The sequence below is a fragment of the Ursus americanus genome, chromosome 9, assembly GCF_024610735.1.
Source record: "Ursus americanus isolate L20-20 chromosome 9, mUrsAme1.1.p, whole genome shotgun sequence".
In the NCBI taxonomy this organism is placed as follows: domain Eukaryota; kingdom Metazoa; phylum Chordata; class Mammalia; order Carnivora; family Ursidae; genus Ursus; species Ursus americanus.
Window position 1 is genome coordinate 42,434,526 of NC_142135.1, and position 20,475 is coordinate 42,455,000.

A 20,475-nucleotide genomic window follows, 5' to 3' on the forward strand; every position below is an offset into this window, starting at 1 on the left:
ACTCTTTAAAAGCTGCCATAGGTTTATCTGTTTCATTGTGTCATATGGCTAAATGTGAACTTGATTACACTTCCTTTATTTCTTCTGGAAATAGTTATAGTGGTGTGGAAGGTAATCCTGACGGCTCTAATTAGCCACATCACATTTCCTTGAAGTTGTGTGTGCACCAGTTTTATCTAGCTGTTTTATGAATGAAAATTACTTAAATAAAAACATTTTGGTTTTCATCATTTTCCATATAGAAATCAGTGTGTGCATGAGAATGGGTATTTCAAGTGCATCTGATTATCACATAATCATGAAATTATAATGCAAAGTTTTAAGAATTTGTATATTTGGAATAATTACAGATTTAAGAAGCATTGCAAAGATAATGCAGAGAGTTTCCAGATGCCCTTCATTAAGCTATAATAAGCTTTTGCTAATTCAGAATAGTTGGGGAAATCTTCAGTTTTAGCCACTGATAATCAATGTACCCTACAAGGAATCAAAACATTCAGACCTATTTAAGGCATTCAAATGTAAAATGATATATACTTAGCTAAATTGAGTGTGCTTTTCTCTGTCTTCCATATTCTGTATTCTGGTACTTGACATTTCTTATAAATGTAGGGAAATTTTTAATTACTTGAAATTTATCCCAGGTTGAATGATTGTTCCATTTATAAAAGTTTAAAATGATTTTTTCCTGCCCCCAAACCTCTAAATGCATAGGCTTTCATTGCAAATTCAATACGGAAGATATGCAGTACATAATTTAACTAAGGAATACTGTGTACACTTTCAGTTTATTTTCTATCCTATATAGAAAAATATAAAAGGTGTCCTGTCATTTCCATAAACATGTTATTTTGGAGGTTAGCATTCCTACATCAACTTTATTATGATCTGTTTTCTCAAACTTCTAAAATTTGACAAGGATAAGCACAGGATTTCATTTAAAGTGAAACGTCATTTTCTCTTTTAGACAACGTATACTAATCCTGTTTTGTTAACTGAATATCTCTGAATCCATTCTAATGATTCTTTCTTCCTCCCTCCCATGTCAAATCCATATGATCCAATTTGTGTGAAAATGTTTAGTGCTCAGCGAGATTCTTAAGAAGTCATTGTGAGAACTGGTTAGCCATGGAGTAAGGCTCACTACGTATTGAAAGGCGGTGGAATCAGAGCTATGTGAAAATTATATTAGCCCAAGATTTGATTTTTTAACTACCAATCTGACTCTTGGAAAGAAAACTACCAAATACAATTTATTTTCCTTAACAAAATAAAGTATGCCTATAGAAATTCCCAGAGTGAGAGAGTTCTGGGAGCAGTGCTCCCAGACATCATATTGTATAATGAAATCATTGAAGTTGTTTAATTTTGAGCATACAAGGCATTTAGACCAATGACCTTCTGTTTTCCTTGAGCTCTGATGACTGGCCTTGCTATTTGTGTTTATTTTCTAGAAGTGAAATGCTCAGCCTTTTAAAATTATGTTTTGGTAGAGCAGCCAAGAGCACGGGTATTGCTTGCTTCTCTTCTGTGTAATGACATAACGTGCTCATGGTGCTTTCTTCCTCTCCCCACCCGCTTTGCGTCCTTTTCCTAGATGCGCATCGGGAATTCCTTCACAGGCCTGCTTCTGGATACGTGCCAGAGGAGATCTGGAAGAAAGCTGGTAAGAACTGTTGAAAAACACGAGTCTAGTGTTCTAGCAGCTGTGCACAGTTGTTCATGCAGTGATGTGAGGAGCGACGAGGAGGGCCTTTCCTGCTAACAACAACAAAAACAAAACAGCCCCCCACCACAAACCAAAATTCTAAAATCCTAATTAATATTCTTCCACCAGGCCTGATTAGAACATGGAATAGTTTTCATGTTAGTAGCATCTGCTAGTGCCACGTAATTGACCGTCTGGCAATATTTCTGTTTTAAACCCCTGTTTTTCAGGTGCTACCGTGGTTTTGGGCTGAAAGCTGGCATAAGAGGTCTCAGCTTGCGTGCAGTTTACTCTGAACAAAAAACAAATCTGACGTTTTAGAAATTAAATTGCATACGTCAGTCTTTTCTCCTCCTTTTTTTAAAAATGGAGATATAATCGGCACGTCTCCGAAATTCTTTAAAAAAACCCCAGCAAAACAAGTTGACTTGTTGAGGCACTCCCAGATTTTATGATTACAGCCAATATTTAAAATTGATCTTCTGTGCTCATTAATATTCAGTGACCACAACTAAATTGTTTCCTAAGTTAAATGACAAAGTTGCTAAACTTTTTTTTTTCCCCCTCCCATGTACACTATCAGATTTTCATTAAGAGATACTGGTCTCCATTTGGGGGCTGATTGAAAGTTCCCGATGGCACTCTGACTTCAGAAGGTTCAGATCTGGCAGAGTCTTGGGGGAACACCAACACTTAGAAAAGTTGAGCCGGGGCGCCTGGGTGGCTCCGTCATTAAGCGTCTGCCTTCGGCTCAGGGCGTGATCCCAGTGTTCTGGGATCGAGCCCCAGGTCGGGCTCCTCCACTGGGAGCCTGCTTCTTCCTCTCCCACTTCCTCTGCCTGTGTTCCCTCTTTGGCTGGCTGTCTCTCTCTCTGTCAAATAAATAAATAAAATCTTTAAAAAAAAAAGAAAGAAAAGTTGAGCCAAAACCTTGAGAAAACTGACTCAGGAGAGAAAGTGTAAAACCTGTTTCAAGAGTTAAAGACGAGGTGACAGACACATACTGTGGCTTTGAGCTGCTATAAACCCCAAGTATTAAAATAGTTTGGAGAAACTGGAAAATGCTATTTCTGCCAAGGGTCAGATGGATGTAGGGCTGAGATCCCTAATCAAGGAGAAATAGTTAAGGGAAAGGGTCTCTTTGGGTAGTGATTTGACCCAGCTGTGTCCGTAGTTCTTTGCAGGTTGGCTGATGCTCTGATCATTGGGCTCTTAGCCAAGTGTTTTTAAAGATTTTTCTAAGAAATACCTGTTTTTGTAAGAGTGATAAGGAGTTTCGAAATCTGATAGCATGCTAGACTTAGTAGCTTAGATTGAGAACCAGAAGGCTCTCTTGCATGTCCAATAAACAAATCAGATAGATGATTCAGCTTAAAGGTTATGTATATTGCTCGGCTGCACAGTCTTACCAGATTGACAGCATCACCTCTAAGAAGATTTCTTCCTGGGTCATGGGGTACTCCCAAGCTGTTAAAAGGTGCCGAGTGTCACCTTTCTGGAAAAAGAATTGCTACATCTTCTTTCTGGCCACTTTTTCTTCCCCATTCGGAAGCTGTCAGCGCAACTTATTCCAATAAGAGACAACAAAGAATTGCCATTTTGGACAGCAGAAGGATGACATTTTATGTCGAGGGAGAGAGTCTTTCTCTGCATTTCCCTTATTTATGTGTATTTAAGTTAAATCCTTGATAGTTCATAAAAAAAATTGACAGGAAAGCCTTGTGTAATCCAAATTCTTTTTCTGTGCTATTATCTGCTCAAGTCTTTGTTTGACTGCTATTAAGCGAGAGCAGATTTTTCTGAATATACCACCTTTGTTGGAAAGTCAACTTGAATAGCTCTGCACAAAGTGGTATTTTACCATAAGTGGTAAGCAATTGGAAGCAGATTCAAAACTGCACTATATATTTGCCACTTAATCAGGTTCTTTAAAAATTTGACATGTTGTAATCTAGTGAGTCCACTCCTCTTTTTCTTCACTGTTTTGTGGGTTTCTGAAACTAAATCTGGGTATACTTGACATCGTGGGGGGCTGCGACTAGTGAAAGAACAATCCTTGCTTCCGTTGTGTCCATGGCCTCTCTAAGAAGCACTAAACCTTATCAAACAAATGCCCAGAACATTTTTTTAGATGTGCCTGTATTCTATCTTAGGGCTTCTATCTAAAATAGGATCGAAGGGGGGGTTGATTACATTTGTGTATTTGTGTCATTCTCACACGGTATCCCTAATCTGCACAAGAACAGTTTGGGGATAGTTTTCTATGGATGGCTGCTAATATTAAGGAATATACTAAATCCCCAAAGTACAGGCGACAGTTTCGTCTGGAAATCTTGAATATAACTGCTTATAATATTTATCTTTATAGGCTTCTTAAAAAGCATTTCTAGTGTTCACAGTGTCAAGGCATCCAGCATGATGAAAACACCAAGGGCAGAATGTGACATCTGCACTCAGCTTGTTACAATTTGAAAGCTTTTTTCCCCAAGATTCCAAAATTTGCTGTGGGCAAAATTTTTTTTAGAAGAAAACCTATAAAGTGTGTCTTTGCAATCAAAGTATTATACATTACCTTTGTGGCAAAAGATAAGTAAATAAAAGAAAGTTTAAAGCATTTGAAAAATATCAAAGGAGTAGAGCTCTCAAAATTCAATGTAGTATAACCAGTGCATCCTTTTTCACAGGAAATTATAATTGCAAAAAGTATGTCCTGTGCATGAAAGTATATCATACAATATTTAACACCATTTCATTTTGAAATGATTTCAAACTTGCAGAAAAGTTGCAAAAAATGGTATAAAAAATTGCCTCCTTTTTACGCAGTTTTCCCTATTTTATTGTATTTGCTTTAATGTCTTTCTTTTCCTCTTTCCTTCCCTCCCTTTCTTTCTCTGTTGTGTATATTTTTCCTCAGCCATTTGAGAGTAAGTTGCTGATGTGATGCCCTTTCACCCTAAGTATTTAAGTGTGTATTTCCTAAGAACAAGGACATTCTCTTATATAACTATAGTACAGTTACTAAAATCAGGACTTTAACAGTATGTTACTCAAAGACCCCATTCAAATTCTGCTTGTTGCCCCATTAAGGGTATAACAATGTAACAGTTTAACAATACACATTTTTAAATATTTTTGGTCCTAACATGTTGAAGGCCCATCAGTTTTCCCCTATAATTAGTATTTTTAAAAGCAACAGCAAAAGTAACTGAACACACCATAACGGTATGAAAAGCCTTCATAAATTTGAGGGAAAAAATCTAACATAAAGATAGTTTTCAAATCACAACCGAATGTTTTCTTCAGTATATTTCTTTTTCAAAGGATCAGTGAATGTTTGCAGTTGGTAATAAATATTCAAGCACCTTGCAAATGTCCTACCAACTCTCTTTGCTGATCTGTATATGCCTGTGGGATTAGAATAGGAATGCATAATTTAAATATAAATTGCCTGATTTGCATACACAATTAGTCAAGCTACAGCTTTGATCGTAAGCAAAAATTATTGTCCTGTATTACCACTTAGATAGAATTTTAATTCACCTTGAATATTCAAACTAAATTAGACCCTGGCTGTCTAGTTAGAAGGGCAGTGCTTCCCTGGTGCCCCCGGTCGTTTATGATAGGGTAATCAAGGCATCTTTTCACCTCCTGGTGAAGAAAGAGCTGAAGCTCTGTGCAGTACTCTGTTTCTATCCAGATTTTAAGTGGCATATCTTAGAGCAACCAACAAAGGCTTAACATATTTTAGTTAATATTTCCAGTCTGGATCTTTCCCTTATATTTTAGTTTATAAAACCTAGCAGACAGTAATTACAAACGAAAGAACTTCAGAAATAATGTGGCTAAAGTGGCAGAGGCTACAACCGTCATGCCAGCTAATTACTAGTGGAGGGCCTTTGTTGATCCTCAAGGCCTGGGCTATAGATGTGTGAAATAAACCATAGACGGTTAAGAAACCATAGGACTATTTGCATCTCTTACATTTTTAATCTACAGTAAAACATTTTTTTTATTAGGAATCTATGTTTTTAATTAAACAGAACATTTAATTAAGGTGCTTTTTAAGTGGGTGAAACAATTAAGTGCAAACACTTGAATGAAACATGTCATAATTAGTTTTAATAGAGTGTTAATTGGTACTAGGTTTGCCAAGTTAATAATTACTGCTTATTAAATTTTCAATTAATCATTGTCATTTTGCTTTGAATAAAGATGAAAATTAGATAAACTAATTTAGGGGGAGGATATTTTCCCTTGTTAATTAGAACAGTTAATTTTTTTAAATGGAAATTACTTGTTTTAGTTGTCAATCTCATATTGTACATTAGTCAAATCTTTGCACCCTTTCCACAGCCAAAAATAAAGAGCTAATTTGACACCTTGCAGGTTTGTAGGCAGGCCTGATTGTTTTGGCCTCTGGTATGATTCAATTACGTTTGTCTAGTGCAACAGTTGGTTATGCGGAGCTGTGTGTATATTTGATTGAGTGGATGGGCAACAGCTTAAAACTTGGGAAATGAGAACATGATTTTTAAAGAACCCTATCATTTAGCCTGTAAGGGCATAAATCCACATGACTAGGGAAATGACTTAGGAAAAAGAAAAGCCAGATCATCTCTTTCATCCTGGATTTTCTTTACAAGGTCTACATCGACGTAATTGCCATATGAATTACCTTTCACTGTTGTGCTGTATGTCTCACCAGCAAAATAATTGTTAGCACTTAGATATGTATATGTGTAAAATCCATCCCCTTCCTCTTTCCTTCTGAAAGCTTTTTAACGTGTACTACCTATGTGCGTATTAACCTATAGGCTTGTGGCAAACCTCCCTAATGTGTCTGAATTATCCAGGCAGGTTTCTTGTGATGGTTTTCGTCCTTTAGCTGCTGAAGTCTGGTCTCCTAATCATTTCTGGAGATCCTAGTTTGGGGGAGAAGTTGTAGTGACCCTATAGTAGTTTAAAAAAGATTCGCAGACATGCAAGTTCAAGAAAGAAAGATCTCACCTTTTTTTCCTCCGTGAGTTTCAGCAAGCTGCTGGCTTTTTAGACGAGCCAGGAGAACGGCCCAGTAGTTGGGGTGAGAGTCACACCCATTCTGTAGAATTGTGTTTAACAGCGACCGGTATGCAAGGGCCTGCGCTAACAGGCAACTGTTCTCTTGCCGGTGTGGCCTGCCTGGCACGCAGAGGAGGCGGTCAACGAGGTGAAGCGGCAGGCGATGACCGAGCTGCAGAAGGCCGTGTCGGAGGCCGAGCGGAAAGCCCATGACATGATCACGACCGAGCGCGCCAAGATGGAGCGCACAGTGGCTGAGGCCAAGCGGCAGGCGGCGGAGGACGCGCTGGCCGTCATCAATCAGCAGGAGGATTCGAGCGAGGTGAGGTACTGGTGGGGGCTTCCAAGGCAAGCAGATCATTTCCACTCATTTGCGGGCTCGGTTCTGAGGCCAGGGGGTCACAAATAAAAGGGGGATTGGATTTTAGACAAACCGATCTTTTTTGGGGTGGTGTAGAAATTAGAATAATTTGGGGGGAGTCTTGGCACTTGGGGAATCCATCAAGAGCTTGGGCAAATGTTGTCTTTATTAAAGACCGAAAAAGACAACTCTGCCAGGAAAGGTTTTTAACATCTTTGGTGGATAACAGGTTAAAGAGAAATGCTTACGACTTCCTCGCACTGTTCAGAGGCTCCGGACCCAGCTGTGTGCACAGGCATCTGTCAGCGTCTGTGTGTGGTTCCTTCTCATAGAAGGGGTTCCATAGAGACGCCCTGTGCAAACATGCTCCCCAAAGACGTCCTGCAGGGCTGGCATCGCACCCACTCCCTTCACTGTTGGTCCTAAATTCCAGTGCGAGAACGGTGTCTGCATCAGTTCAACCTTTCCAAAGAGATCCTCTGCACAGTCTGTTTCCCACATTATTTGTCATAACCATTATGCTGGTCATTTCATAGCATCACAGCGCCACTGGAGGTAATATGATTTGGTATTATTTGAGTATATTAAGATACACACACGTAGCCCAAATGGCTCAAGGATCTGGGAAGTAACCAAAACACTGTACCTAACAATACTTTTTCAAATAGAGCCTATAAAGTCAGAACAACGTGGTAATGCTTTGCATTAATTAATGCAGCCCCACCATCATCCCCCACCCCACAGTAACTTCAGATAAAGGACTGTAGTTAGCTAGTCTCACCAAGCTGAACTAGTTAGAGCGTCAACTGGTAAATCAATGGTCTACTACAATACATATCTATAATTTGTGAGGGAGAGTACGAATTTAATTTGTACCAGGCTTCTCTGTAGATGAAAGACCCTGCGGGAATCACTCGATGTCCAGAGTTTCTATTTAATGTGTAGCAGGTGAATAACAAGAGGACAAAAGGAATTGATTTTCAACGTTTGAAAGTTTCTCAGGAAAAGAGGGACAAAGGGAAGTTTATCTACTCTTTAACTGCCGACTTTTCCATTGTCGAATTAAGCTAGACATAAATTCAATTTTATTGGCATCTTGTGGCTAAGATATTTAAGGACCTTGTTTTGTGTTTTTTTTTAAAAAAAAATTTAACATCCTTCGGAGAGAATTTGTCCTGCTCCATTTAAGTTAGTAATACCATGAAGCACAGTAGTTGTGCGAAAACATTACCACTTCCACAGAACACTTTAGGGCTGTTATGTATGGGAACACTATTTTGTAGGCCACTAAATTCTAAAGATGAATGTTTAAGAAGAAATTGAGAACTAAGTCTTTGTATCTGGGAAATAGCATGCTGTATTCCTTCAGTAGCTGAAAGCTTTGTACCTTTATTCCTGACATCTATCCAGAAAAATACATGGTCTTGACACTAGTATTTAGCATTATAGAAATAAGGATCATTACGGTCATGTTTGGATGCAGATAATCTGAGAGGCAACTTAAGTCTGATTTCTTACTTTTCTTTAAACTGCAGTACCTCTTGTAAGATTTAGAGTCAGGGTGAGGGGCTTGATCCCTTCAGTATTTTTTTTTTTAAGATTTTATTTATTTATTTGACAGAGAGAGACAGCCAGCAAGAGAGGGAACACAAGCAGGGGGAGTGGGAGAGGAAGAAGCAGGCTCATAGCGGAGGAGCCTGATGTGGGGCTCGATCCTGGAATGCCGGGATCACGCCCTGAGCCGAAGGCAGACGCTTAACCACTGTGCCACCCAGGCGCCCCAATCCCTTCAATAACTGAGTTTCTTTTCTTCAAAAGCAACGTAAACATTTTCCCAAGAGTAGGAGAGCAAAAGGTGGAAGAGAGATTTCATTGGAATGAAGCGGAGACTCCTCTAGACTTGGATAAGTCTGTACACACATACTATAAAAGTGGTTTGACCAAGGACTTGACAGAGAAGTTAATCCACTAGCCCTAAGTTAATGTTTCTGCTGCTTCTGAGGAATGACAAGGTCTGGGAATAGTCTGAGTGCCTGGTGGTAGTAGGTTTAGTCAGCTCTATCTTTTGCCCAAATTTATCTATAAATTTAGAGATAAAAAGTATATTCTCCTGCAGGAATGCTTTACTTTTAATTTATGAATGAGAACAAAACTTTGAATCCAACACATTATTTTTCTTTAGTCTGCTCTTTCCTCACACTAAGGAATAGACGCCTTTTCATAGAAGTGACCTGATAAAAGTCACCCCAGCAGTGATGCTTGCAAATCACCTCAGTCTAGAAAGCTCCCTGGGCCCCTCCGGGACAGAACCAGGACAACTTTGGCTTCCTTGGGCTAGGATATACCTCCCTATTCCAGCCTTCGCCATGGTTGGCCCCAGGGTGGGCATCTCTTAAGCCAGGACTGCTTGGCCCTGCTGCTGTGCAGAGAAGAGAGTCCAGGCACTTCTCCAAACTCTTCTGTTTCAGGGGGTTTTCTTGAATTTTAGCCACTCAACCCCAAATAAGACCCACCTAGTATTGTGCTGTAGGAATTTGATAAATTATTCTTTGTTTTCTTAGAAAAATACATAGGAGGTTTGGCTGCCATAGTAATTGGTTGAAAAAAAATATTCCCATTAAATGTAGGAACCATTCATTTTAAAACTGTACTAAGAAATTAATGGGCATTCCTGGGGGGTGCCTGGGTGGCACAGCAGTTAAGCGTCTGCCTTTGGCTCAGGGCGTGATCCTGGCATTATGGGATCGAGCCCCACATCAGGCTCCCCTGCTATGAGCTTGCTTCTTCCTCTCCCACTCCCCCTGCTTGTGTTCCCTCTCTCGCTGGCTGTCTCTATCTCTGTCGAATAAATAAACTCTTTAAAAAAGGGGGGGGGGCGCCTGGGTGGCACAGCGGTTAAGCGTCTGCCTTCGGCTCAGGGCATGATCCTGGCATGGGATCGAGCCCCACATCAGGCTCCTCCGCTGGGAGCCTGCTTCTTCCTCTCCCACTCCCCCTGCTTGTGTTCCCTCTCTCGCTGGCTGTCTCTATCTGTGTTAAATAAATAAATAAAATCTTAAAAAAAAAAAAAAGAAAGAAAAAGAAATTAATGGGCATTCCTTAAAAAAAAAAAAAAAAAAGGTCCAGTTTGTGATCTGTCCAGGGAAGTTTGTGATTCAATACGTACAATTCTCAATTACTCCTATCCATGTATTCATTTATTCTTTCAGTAACAAAGTTTTGAGCTTTTATTCTCTGTCAGGGAGGATGCTAGGCACTGAAAATACCTCTGCTTTCGTGTAGAGTACAGTTCATTAGAGGAGGCAAATCACTAAATTAGAAGAGTCTTAACAGGTTTAGTGTGAAAGCTTCCGGAAATTAAGTTTCATTTCATCTGATACTTAAGGATAATCAGGAACTGGTCAGCAGCTGCTCTCCCTCTCACTCCACCCCCATTGCTTCATCACTGTGTCCTTGGGCAGGGGCATGTCAGCGCCTCTGTGCAGGAGGAAGAGAAAAGGTGGACAAAGAAGCTATGCCAGGCTTTGAGAACAGGAGGGCGGTGTGGCTGCTGAGTGTTTAGGAAGGATCACTCCGGCTGCAGTGTGGAGACAGATCAGAGGAAACTCAAAGGAGGGACCAGTCTTTCAGGAGACAGATGGGGACGAAGGTGGTTGATAGTGGCACTGGGGGTGGAGAAAATTGTCTGTGTTGGCGGGGACCCCATGAGATAAAAAATGGGCAGGATTTCATGACGGGTTGGCTGTCAAGGAAGAAGAGGGCGTCCAGGAGAGGGGTTTGGGATATACGCATCAGGTGATCTTAGTTGAACAGTCTTCAGAAACTTTGTCACTGGCTTTGATCTGCTCAGGGTGTGGGTTTTTCCTTGTTGGGGGGGTGGTGGTTGGTAGAAGAGGCAACCTATGTTTTTGTGCATAAACAACACATATAAACATTTTAAGAAACTCAAATCAGTTACTGAATCCAGTTGGACAGATCGCATCTGTGAACCGGAAGGGGTAAATAGTGCAAAGTCTTAAATAGTCTGTGCTGTTTAATGTGCAAATCAGGATAGTAGTAGCCGAAGGTGGGGTATGGGGGGGGCGTACCCCCAGTTTGAGTGACACAGTCCTGGTTTATCCCTGTTGCCCCAAGTTAGTACTGAGTGGTCCCTTTTATTCTCTAGTGTTCTGGTTTGTATGATACATTATATGGCCACACCACTTAAAGGCCATGCTCAGGCGATTCGATGGTCATCTTTTGCTAGCAAAGCTCTGAGGCAGGTGCTTGGGGTAGAAGGAATCCAAGAGGAGGACCTGAATCTTGGCTTCAGCTCAGTTACCGTATCAGGTGTCCTGGGGCAAATCATTTCACTCCTGTGAGCCTTTATTTCTTCTTAAGGAATGAGATGTTATTTGCTTGCCTCGCAGGGGTGTTTGGAAGTTTTTTGTCTGTTTTCTTTTTTATTGAAGCATAGCTGACACACAATGTTTTGATTTTTTTTTTACACCCATATTTTAAGGTGTTTTGAGAGCTGTAATGCAAGGCATCATTATGTGCTCATATTTCCCACAGTCCTGCATCACAAAATACACTAAGCTGGGGGCGCCTGGGCGGCGCAGCGGTTAAGCGTCTGCCTTCGGCTCAGGGCGTGATCCCGGCGTTGTGGGATCGAGCCCCACATCAGGCTCCTCCGCTGGGAGCCTGCTTCTTCCTCTCCCACTCCCCCTGCTTGTGTTCCCTCTCTCGCTGGCTGTCTCTATCTCTGTCGAATAAATAAATAAAATCTTTTTTAAAAAAAATACACTAAGCTTTTCTGACTGAAACAAATCTTTTTCTCCCTTCTCTCCCTTAATTTGAAGCCACCTCCTATCATAAACACGTACCCACCTCTTATTTAGATCGTACATAATCTAATCTGAATCTACAAAAATGCATATGTAGATAATATAAATGTACAGAGTATTATTCTCCCCTTCATAGGGACTTCAAGAAGGAATCTGAGCTTCAGCCTCAGAAGACCAGATCTCTAGACTGAGCTTCTTCTGAGCTGTTTGTATTAACGGCCGATGCCCCGGAATACTTCGGTGATTTCTGAATTTAGCCTTCTTCTTTCTACCTGTTTTCACACATGTAAAATGGACCTACTAACGCCCATTCTGCTTTGGAAAATCAGTGGTTCTGAAAAATAGGCAGTGAAGAATGGGAAAATTCCAGCAGGAGGAGACAAGAGTTGAAAATCTTGAACTGGCGAGAAGAGCAGGAACAAAGTGTCGAGTTAGGAATGAACAGGCACAAGTATTATTTGTAGGGGGGCCATGTGGTTTATCATCCAGGTAGGGACTCTTCTCAGAGGAAAAGGGGGTGCTCTCGCCAGGACGGGCCAGTCCTGTACACCAGGCTGTCCCGGGCAGGCAGAAATCCACGCTCAGCGTGCTTAGTGGGGGTGGCAGGAAGTTTGGCCTGCGTGACACTGGTAGACCTACGGTGAATGTTTACCTCTACCAGGTGTGGTAGAAGCTGCTCTTTGTACTCTCCATGCTTTAGCTCATTTACTCTTCCTGTGAGTTGGGTAGTGTAGACAGACATTGCTCTTGTCCTTTGCAGCTGAGGAAAGCTGAGGCTTGGGAGGTTAGGCCTCTGCTCAGGGTCTCAGCAGTAAATGTGAGCCGGCCTGCAGCCCAGACTCTCAGGCCGCCTTCTTAATAGCCACGTGACGGTAGGGGGATTTTTTTTCCCCCCAATTGGATATTAGCGTATCTATTTCCTCATTGGACCTCCTTCAGATTATTCCTACCTAGATCTCTAAATTTACATGGATTTATAGACTAGTAATTGTTATTATAGTAGAACGATGCTGAACTTGGGGCAGACATCTAAGCAATATGATACTTTCTGGGGACTCCTGAGTGGCTCAGTTGGTTAAGCTCGGGTCATGGTCCCAGGGTCCTGGGATCGATCAGCCCCGCATGGGGCTCCCTGCTCAGCGGGGAGTCTGCTTCTGTCTCTGCCCCTCCCACCTGCTCGTGCTCTCTCTTTCTCTCTCAAATAAATAAATAAAATCTTTTAAAAAATATTATATTTTCTGTGCTTTCGCTCCCTCTCTCTCTTTTATAGTGTATCAACGTATTGCACCTAGAATATACTGCCAGCATTCGCATAAATTTAAAAAAAAGGAAATTTGCTGAATCTGGCCATCTTCAGCAGTTTTTTTATTTTTTCATATTCATATCTGGTTCCCATCCACGTATAGTTATTTTCCCAATGAACATTGTCAGATTGGGCCTATTTTCGAAGAGCTTGGCGACAAGTCTTCTTTGAGATCCGTAACCAGTGCTGGCTTGGGGGATCGAAGCGAATGACTGGAAGTGGGTAGAAAAAGAAGAGTAAATAATTGTACTGTTAATACTTCTGAGTTGTAAGCCATCAAACTGATATCCACCCCTCTAGATTAAAATGGCCTTTATTTATTATTCCTATATAGGGGCAGAACCACACAGTTTACATTGAGTTGGACATTTTTGTTGCATTTAGAGAGAAACACTGATCACATCTTTAAACTTTATATTTCCAGAACCTGATAAACCCTGACAGTGTGAGCAAGTCATTCTGGGAGGTTCATCTTCTTTACAACTTCTATAATTAATGGAACCCCCGCCCCCCCATGGACTCTGTAGAGTTAGTTACCACAGTGACAGCCCAGGAGTCTCGCATCATGGTTCCTAGAAGGCCCCCATGATCCTGTCAGACCCATTGATCCCCAGAACAATTTGGAGCTCTCGGAGCATAAGCTGTGATAATGTTACAATAAGATTTTTTGTTGTTCCATATTAAAAGCCAGCCGTTTGCATCCATAGATGTTCATGATACAGTGGATGGAGAACTGGACCTGGAATGGTCTAGAGTGATTCACCTCTTGAACTTTGGTTTTCATATCTGTAAAACTAGGGTAATGTTTATGTGTCTCAGTTTGTAAGGTTGTTGAGAGATATAGATGAGTAGAAGTATTTTATACCATGTCACCTTCCAAGAGAGCAGTGTATAAAAGAGAGAAATGGAAAGCCAGTTAAGAAGCTATTCTACCAGGAAGGGCACGGAAGGAAGTTGCATAATAAATGTGGGCCTGGAAATCTGGGAGGAGAGACTGTGGACACAAGATCTGTGGGGATTGGCACCGAGTCATTGCCGGAGCCAAAGAGGAATTTCTAATCAGATGACAAAGTCTTGAACGTTGAGTGTTGCCAGTGACCAAAGTGGACCACCCCAGAGAGGTTTAGGGAATACTGACTTGGGTGACAGGAGCGTCGTGGTGGTTGGAGTTCCAGGAAGTAGCTCAGGAAAGAAAGAAGGGCTGGAGAAACAGGTTGAAGTGTCGTTTTGTTACAGCTGATAGTTGAAACAATGAGGAGGGCTGACGAGGGAGAGCGTAGGAAGGGAAAGATTTTCTTCGCTTTATGCCAGCTTCCCCTTCCAGACAAATATTTAGAGGGAAATGAACAGACAGAAAAAAGAGGTTACAGTGTAACAACAGAATATGAGTATCTCAACAAAAAGGTTAGAGGGAATTTCAACAAGGGGAATAAAGAAAGGAGGAATGGGGAAATGGTGAGTAATGGCGACTCTTTCGAAGGTCCGAGGACAGTGAGGGTACAGAGTAAGTGGTCACTGATGAAGTGGAAGGGGAAGTAAGCTGATGTGTTTTCTACGCAGCTGTCAGTGCCTGTGCAGGAGGCATGGGGCCACAGCTTTCTAGTTCTAAAGATCGTATCCTGCAAGGATTGAGATGGTCTTGTTTTCTTCCAGCCAGTGACATTTTATGCAGGACTTCCTGAACATCAGGCACTGTGGTTAGCACAGACGTCATCCTGAACAACCATGCAGTGATATCATTCCCGTGTTGTAGGTACTGTCGCTTGAGGGTTTAAGTACCTCGCTCGTGGTTCTGAGGCCACTAAGTGATAGAGTTGCAAATGAAGCCCAAGACAGGCCAGCTGAAGCCACTCAACACCGGAAGCCATTTCCATTGCACACCACGATACCTTGTCTTTGGTGCTCCAGCTTCCTGTGCCAGCCTCTGTCTGCTTTCAGGAGTGAGGCACCCTTCTCGCCTGGTCCTGCCAAAACAGGCTCTAAGAAATATCCGAAATGGACAGAGTGTGGCACTTGGGGGAATGTGCTTGATTTGCAGTCCAAAGGCCTGGGTGAATCAAACCTTGGCTCTGTAGTTTCGTATCTGCGTGGCTTTAGGCAAGTCATTTACTGGAAGAGTTACTTATTCTTTGGGCCTCAGTTTCCTAAGCTGCAGAATGTACAGCGCAATGCCAGTGTAAGGTGAATTTAAGACCGTGTGTTGTAGAGTTCTTTACGTTTTGGGAGTTTTCATTGGAATCATTCGATTCTATTCATCGAGCATCATTTGCATGCAAGAGTTTTTATGGAGAATTGTAGGTGAGTATAGACCTGGAGAAACTTAAAGCAATCAGGAGAAAATGTTTCATTTTTTGGAAAAAGAATTTCCAACAGTAAGAACCAGAAAGGATATTATTTTCCAGGTAGGGCTATGAAAGACCATTCTCAGTGTATCTAAAATAGGAAGAAAGAAACAATTTTGTTCTTAGGGGTGAGGAGAATGCTGGTATGAAACAAAGTAGCAACAATCTGGGACACACAGCTTTGGCATTTCAAAGCTTCAGTTCGTCATTTCCCTTTCCATCTGCAGGATTAGCACATTTAGCAAACCTCATAGTCTTTACCTGAGTCACAGCCTAACTTTGGTCAGTGGCTGACTCCCATTTTTCAGATCAGGGCAAACATATTCTTTATGCCAAAAAGGGAATAATAACAGCATATAAAGTGCCATGAATTGGGGGGATGAAATTTGCTATGAAGTGGTATTCTTGAGCCTTCTACGTGTCACAGTAATTCAGTTGCCAGCATCATTCTCTAGAGGACTGAGAGGGACGCTCAGTTACATGATGGACGGTTGGATGGATGGATGGGAGAAAGGAAAAGGAAGGAAGGGAAGACAGGGAGGAAGGGAAGGGAAGGAAGAAAGAAATGAACAGACAACTACCAGGAAATACTAGCCTGACTATAAAAAGCATAAATTGAAAAATGTAAAATTAGATTAAACCATTGTTGATACACCCCCGGGTATTATACACAGTTTGCACTTTCCACCTTTGTGAACAGCAGAAAGCTTAGAAATTGCAAATAATCCAGAGTAGGGTTCCCACAAGATTCTACACATTCCGCTCTCCCAGAAGTGTGACGGTCGAGTGGCCGAGTGCCCCTGGTCAGGCATCAGTCTTGCGAGTATGGATGAGCCAACAGGAAATTCACTAGAGCCACGCAAGAGAAATGTATTGATAGAAATTGCTTTGTCTGTTTTCTAATGAGCTTTTCAAAAGGAATATGCACTTTGGAGTTTTTTTGTTAATGGAACACTTGCGCTAAAGTTCCCCTGCACAGTTATTGCAATGCAATGTTAAGAGCAATAAAAATATGTAGCTTCCCCCACCCCCCACTAGCTCATCTGAATTGCTCTTTGTTGTACTTTCCTACAGCTGAAGGTTGTTTTTGTCCCGGGGGTGGGTGGTAAATGAATGGAATTGAACAACTTCGGATGGAACTAGAGGTGAAACTAGCCAGAGCTCTTGAATCCTGGGTCAGAACCCGGTGATGCTAGGCAAGAAATCTCAATCCCCAGCAGCTTCATGATCCAAAACATCTGTTCCTATATTTGGCATCATTCCACTTTTTTATTTATAAAATTGTTCCCATCTTTGAAAACACTTTAAAAAATAAAGAAGTTCCCATTCTGTCCCTTCTTTCCACTCCCCGGCACATGCATTTGTAATTACCTGGTTTAGTCTGTGTGTTTAATCAGCTTAAATTGAGAAGGTTGCCTACATCTGATTGCAATCAGAAGTGCTGGGCAGTTACCACCCTTGTGTCTGCCAAACCGTGCCTCTGCCAGAAAAAGGATAAGACTCACACCAGGCTATTTCCTAAAGAAGCCACTTGACTCAGATTAGATGTTTAATTTCCTTAAAATATTGTTTTGGGTCCAGGTCTCTGTTCTCTAATTGGGATTTTCTGATATAATTTAGGAATTTTGCTTATTTGCTGAGTTTGTTCCAGGATCCAGCTGGCATTATTCTAAATGCCTAAACCTCAAGGAAGTAAACTTCACTCTGGGCACCGAACATCATACCTCACGACTCTGAAGGATGGGCCAGGCTCACGTTGTTCATGCCTTTGTTAGGACCATTATGCACACATCATGATTGAATTAATTTTGATGGAGAAGGGTTTCTAAGTTATGGTAGAAGCCTCTGATCCAGAGGGACACATCTCTTGAAATATTTTCCTGGATAAATTACGTCAAAGTAGAAAAAAATTTACTTTAATTCCATTTTTATTTAAGACATTAACATACAAACCAAGTTTCTAAATTTCCTCAGCTATGTTCACTTTTTTAAAACACCTCCCACTGACCATAGTTTGAGATCTTAAATCCCCCACCCTTTTCACTGGGCCTAATTCCTGAATGGTAAAGAAATAAGAACGTATAGCTGAATTCTACGTTTTAAGAGTTCTGGAATGTAGAGGCTCCCAGCACTTTAAAAGCCTGTAGGAGCCCCTTTATTTGTTAGCAAGATTAGATTGACTGCTAAACATCTCTTTGTGTATTTTGGACATTGGTAAAACCATACACACCAGGCTGATGGACTGACACTCTACTGGGGTGTTTTTAGTAGATTTATGAGTCTGCCTTAGGCCATACAGCCAGCATGCTGGAAGCAAAACCAGTACAGGCAACACAGTGGGGAGATGTGTAATATCCACGCATATCAGGGCATTTAAAAAGGTATTTTAATCGTGACACCACCACATACCAGTCAGCTGGGTTGGGGTTACCGTAGTATAGTCAGAAGTTTGTTTTGCAAGACAATCATCAAAACCAAGGAAGATAAACAATAAAAAAGATTAACGGCACAATGCTGAGCTCACGTGGTATAGCATTTCACACCGGGAGTGGTTTTGTCAAAGGAACCACGGACATTTAAAGTTGGCTTCTGGGGGTCCCGCCATTTCCTGCAAGGACCCCTGCTGGCACCGTCCTTGCTTGGTTCCCTGACGGTCTCTCCCATCCACGTGCTTTTCTATCTCTGGTGGGTCCGTGCCCTGATTCATGATGTGTTTATCTCAAAGTTGAAATCTTAGAGATTTCTGCTCTTCTCAACTCAGCTCTTGTAAAGCAGCTCCAGAGATTGGCCCTGGGCTCACCAATTGTTAGCTTCCTCTACTTCTCTAACAACTCCGAGTTGCAGAGGAACCCAGCCGCTGGGAAGCATTGTATGCAAAGAGAACCACTGTTTACTCGGTTTTAGTATTTCCGCTTTGCCAAGTCCAGTTCGGCGTAGTCCGATTGAGTCATCTGACTGATGTTTACGGAGCACCTGCTGTATAGCATGCACCTTCTGGGTGCTTTGAGGCTATCAGAGAAGAACCAAGGATCCCGTCCTCCAGGTTGCTGAAGGGAAGGAGCTTGTTTTCGGCTTGTCCTCCTGTGTGCTTGTCAGGTACACAGAGTGAGCGAGTGCAGTGGGAAGAACTAAGCCACGGAGAGGTTCAGGGCCTTGTGTCGCTCTTGTTGGTCTGTGATGGAGCAGAGAGTACAGTCCTCTGTCTGCTGCATGATGCTTCTCTGAATCTAATATATGGTCCTCATAGGTCCCTCGTGATCCCTGTTAGTATCTAGAGGGAAGGAGCTTCTGCCAGGAGTGGCATAGTTGTGTCTGACCACGGTGCTGTAGGTATCGGAAGGGGACACAGTGCAGATCCAGAGATTGTTAGCATAGGTGAACAGAGAGCTTTGATGTGAAGAGAGCCAAATGTGAAGGGAAGGGATTTGACAATAAACACAGAAAGGAGCTACAGCCAGTTTGTTAGAATAGTCATTGGTAGGAAAGTTGGGGCGATCACACCGAAACCCGCATCTGCTGTGTGTTTAGTGTGCACACATACACACGGCCCCCGGAGTCGTCATTCTTCCCGTAAAGTTCTTGAGAATGAGCCGGTCGTGCGGCCTCGCCTATTGCGTCCGACCGTGGCCCGGACGAGGTGTTAACTGAGGGTTTTGCTTTCTTCTGCCTTTTCCTGTAGAGTTGCTGGAATTGTGGCCGCAAAGCGAGTGAAACGTGCAGCGGCTGTAACACGGCCCGGTACTGTGGCTCATTTTGCCAGCACAAAGACTGGGAGAAGCACCACCACATCTGTGGACAGACCCTGCAGGCCCAGCAGCAGGGGGACACGCCCGCGGTCAGCTCCTCCGTCACGCCCAACAGCGGGGCCGGGAGCCCCATGGACACACCACCAGCAGCCACCCCGAGGTCGACCACCCCGGGGACCCCTTCTACCATAGAGACAACCCCTCGCTAGACGGGAACTCAGAACTGTCAGAGGAAAGAACACAACCAACACGAAACCAATTCCTCATCCTCAGATGCTCAAAGTTGTTTTTTTGTTTGTTTATAGATGAACTATCCTATTTCAGTACTTCAGCAAGAGAGAACCTAACTGTATCTTGAGGCAGTAGTAAAACAGAGGGCCAGTAACGGGTCGTAATGACTTATTGTGGATAACAAAGATATCTTTTCCTTAGAGAACTGAAAAGAGAGCAGAGAATATAACACGAAATGATAGATTTGACCTCCTCCCTGTTATTTTCCAGTAGCTGGGATTTTAAACTAGGTGACCTCATTAACCGATGCTTTACCAAACAGCAAACCAAGAGATTGCTAATTGCTGTTGAAAGCAAAAATGCTAATATTAAAAGTCACAATGTTCTTTATATACAATAATGGAAAAAAAAAAAAAGAGGAAAACCCTCAAGGGCATGAGCACTGGCTACAGCGGTAGACATTTTAACAAGAAGATGAATGGCGTCCGTGGGTTGCTAACTGAACTTTGAAGACCCGCTACAAAACGCACAGATGTGTAGCATATTGGAAGGAGACACAGATGTTCGGTTTTTTTTTCCTGTTTCTGAAAAGAAATAATAATATCCAGGTCAACAGAATGAAAAATGAAAGATGATTTGCAGTGGGATGTATGAATACAGCAGCAAGAAAAAAAATGCCATAGTACAAAAGGCTCCGTTATATATATATATATACACATACATATATATATATATACACACACACACACACACACACACACACGCACGCACACACAGAAGTAAGAGACTCAGCCTGCAGTTAATTAGCATTCTGGCAGCTTTGACATCAGCCAGCTGCCCTAAATAACCCTTCAACGTTTCTTCACTTTTGCAAGGTTCCATAGAGTAAGACATTGGGTC

General features: G+C 42.0%; 1 protein-coding gene across 3 annotated transcripts in view; it reads left to right on the top strand.

Annotated features, from left to right (window-relative positions):
* RUNX1T1 (RUNX1 partner transcriptional co-repressor 1) overlaps positions 1-20,475 on the top strand; it is a 135,558-nt gene that overhangs the window by 113,660 nt on the left and 1,423 nt on the right. For all 3 annotated transcript variants that reach the window (XM_045805983.2, XM_045805984.2, XM_045805985.2), the window contains 3 exons: positions 1,598-1,666; positions 6,898-7,088; positions 19,278-20,475. The exon at positions 19,278-20,475 is cut by the window's right edge and continues 1,423 nt beyond it. In XM_045805983.2, coding sequence (XP_045661939.1) covers positions 1,598-1,666; positions 6,898-7,088; positions 19,278-19,553 — 536 coding nt within the window. In that variant the 3' untranslated portion in view covers positions 19,554-20,475. The remainder of the gene's footprint in view (positions 1-1,597; positions 1,667-6,897; positions 7,089-19,277) is intronic.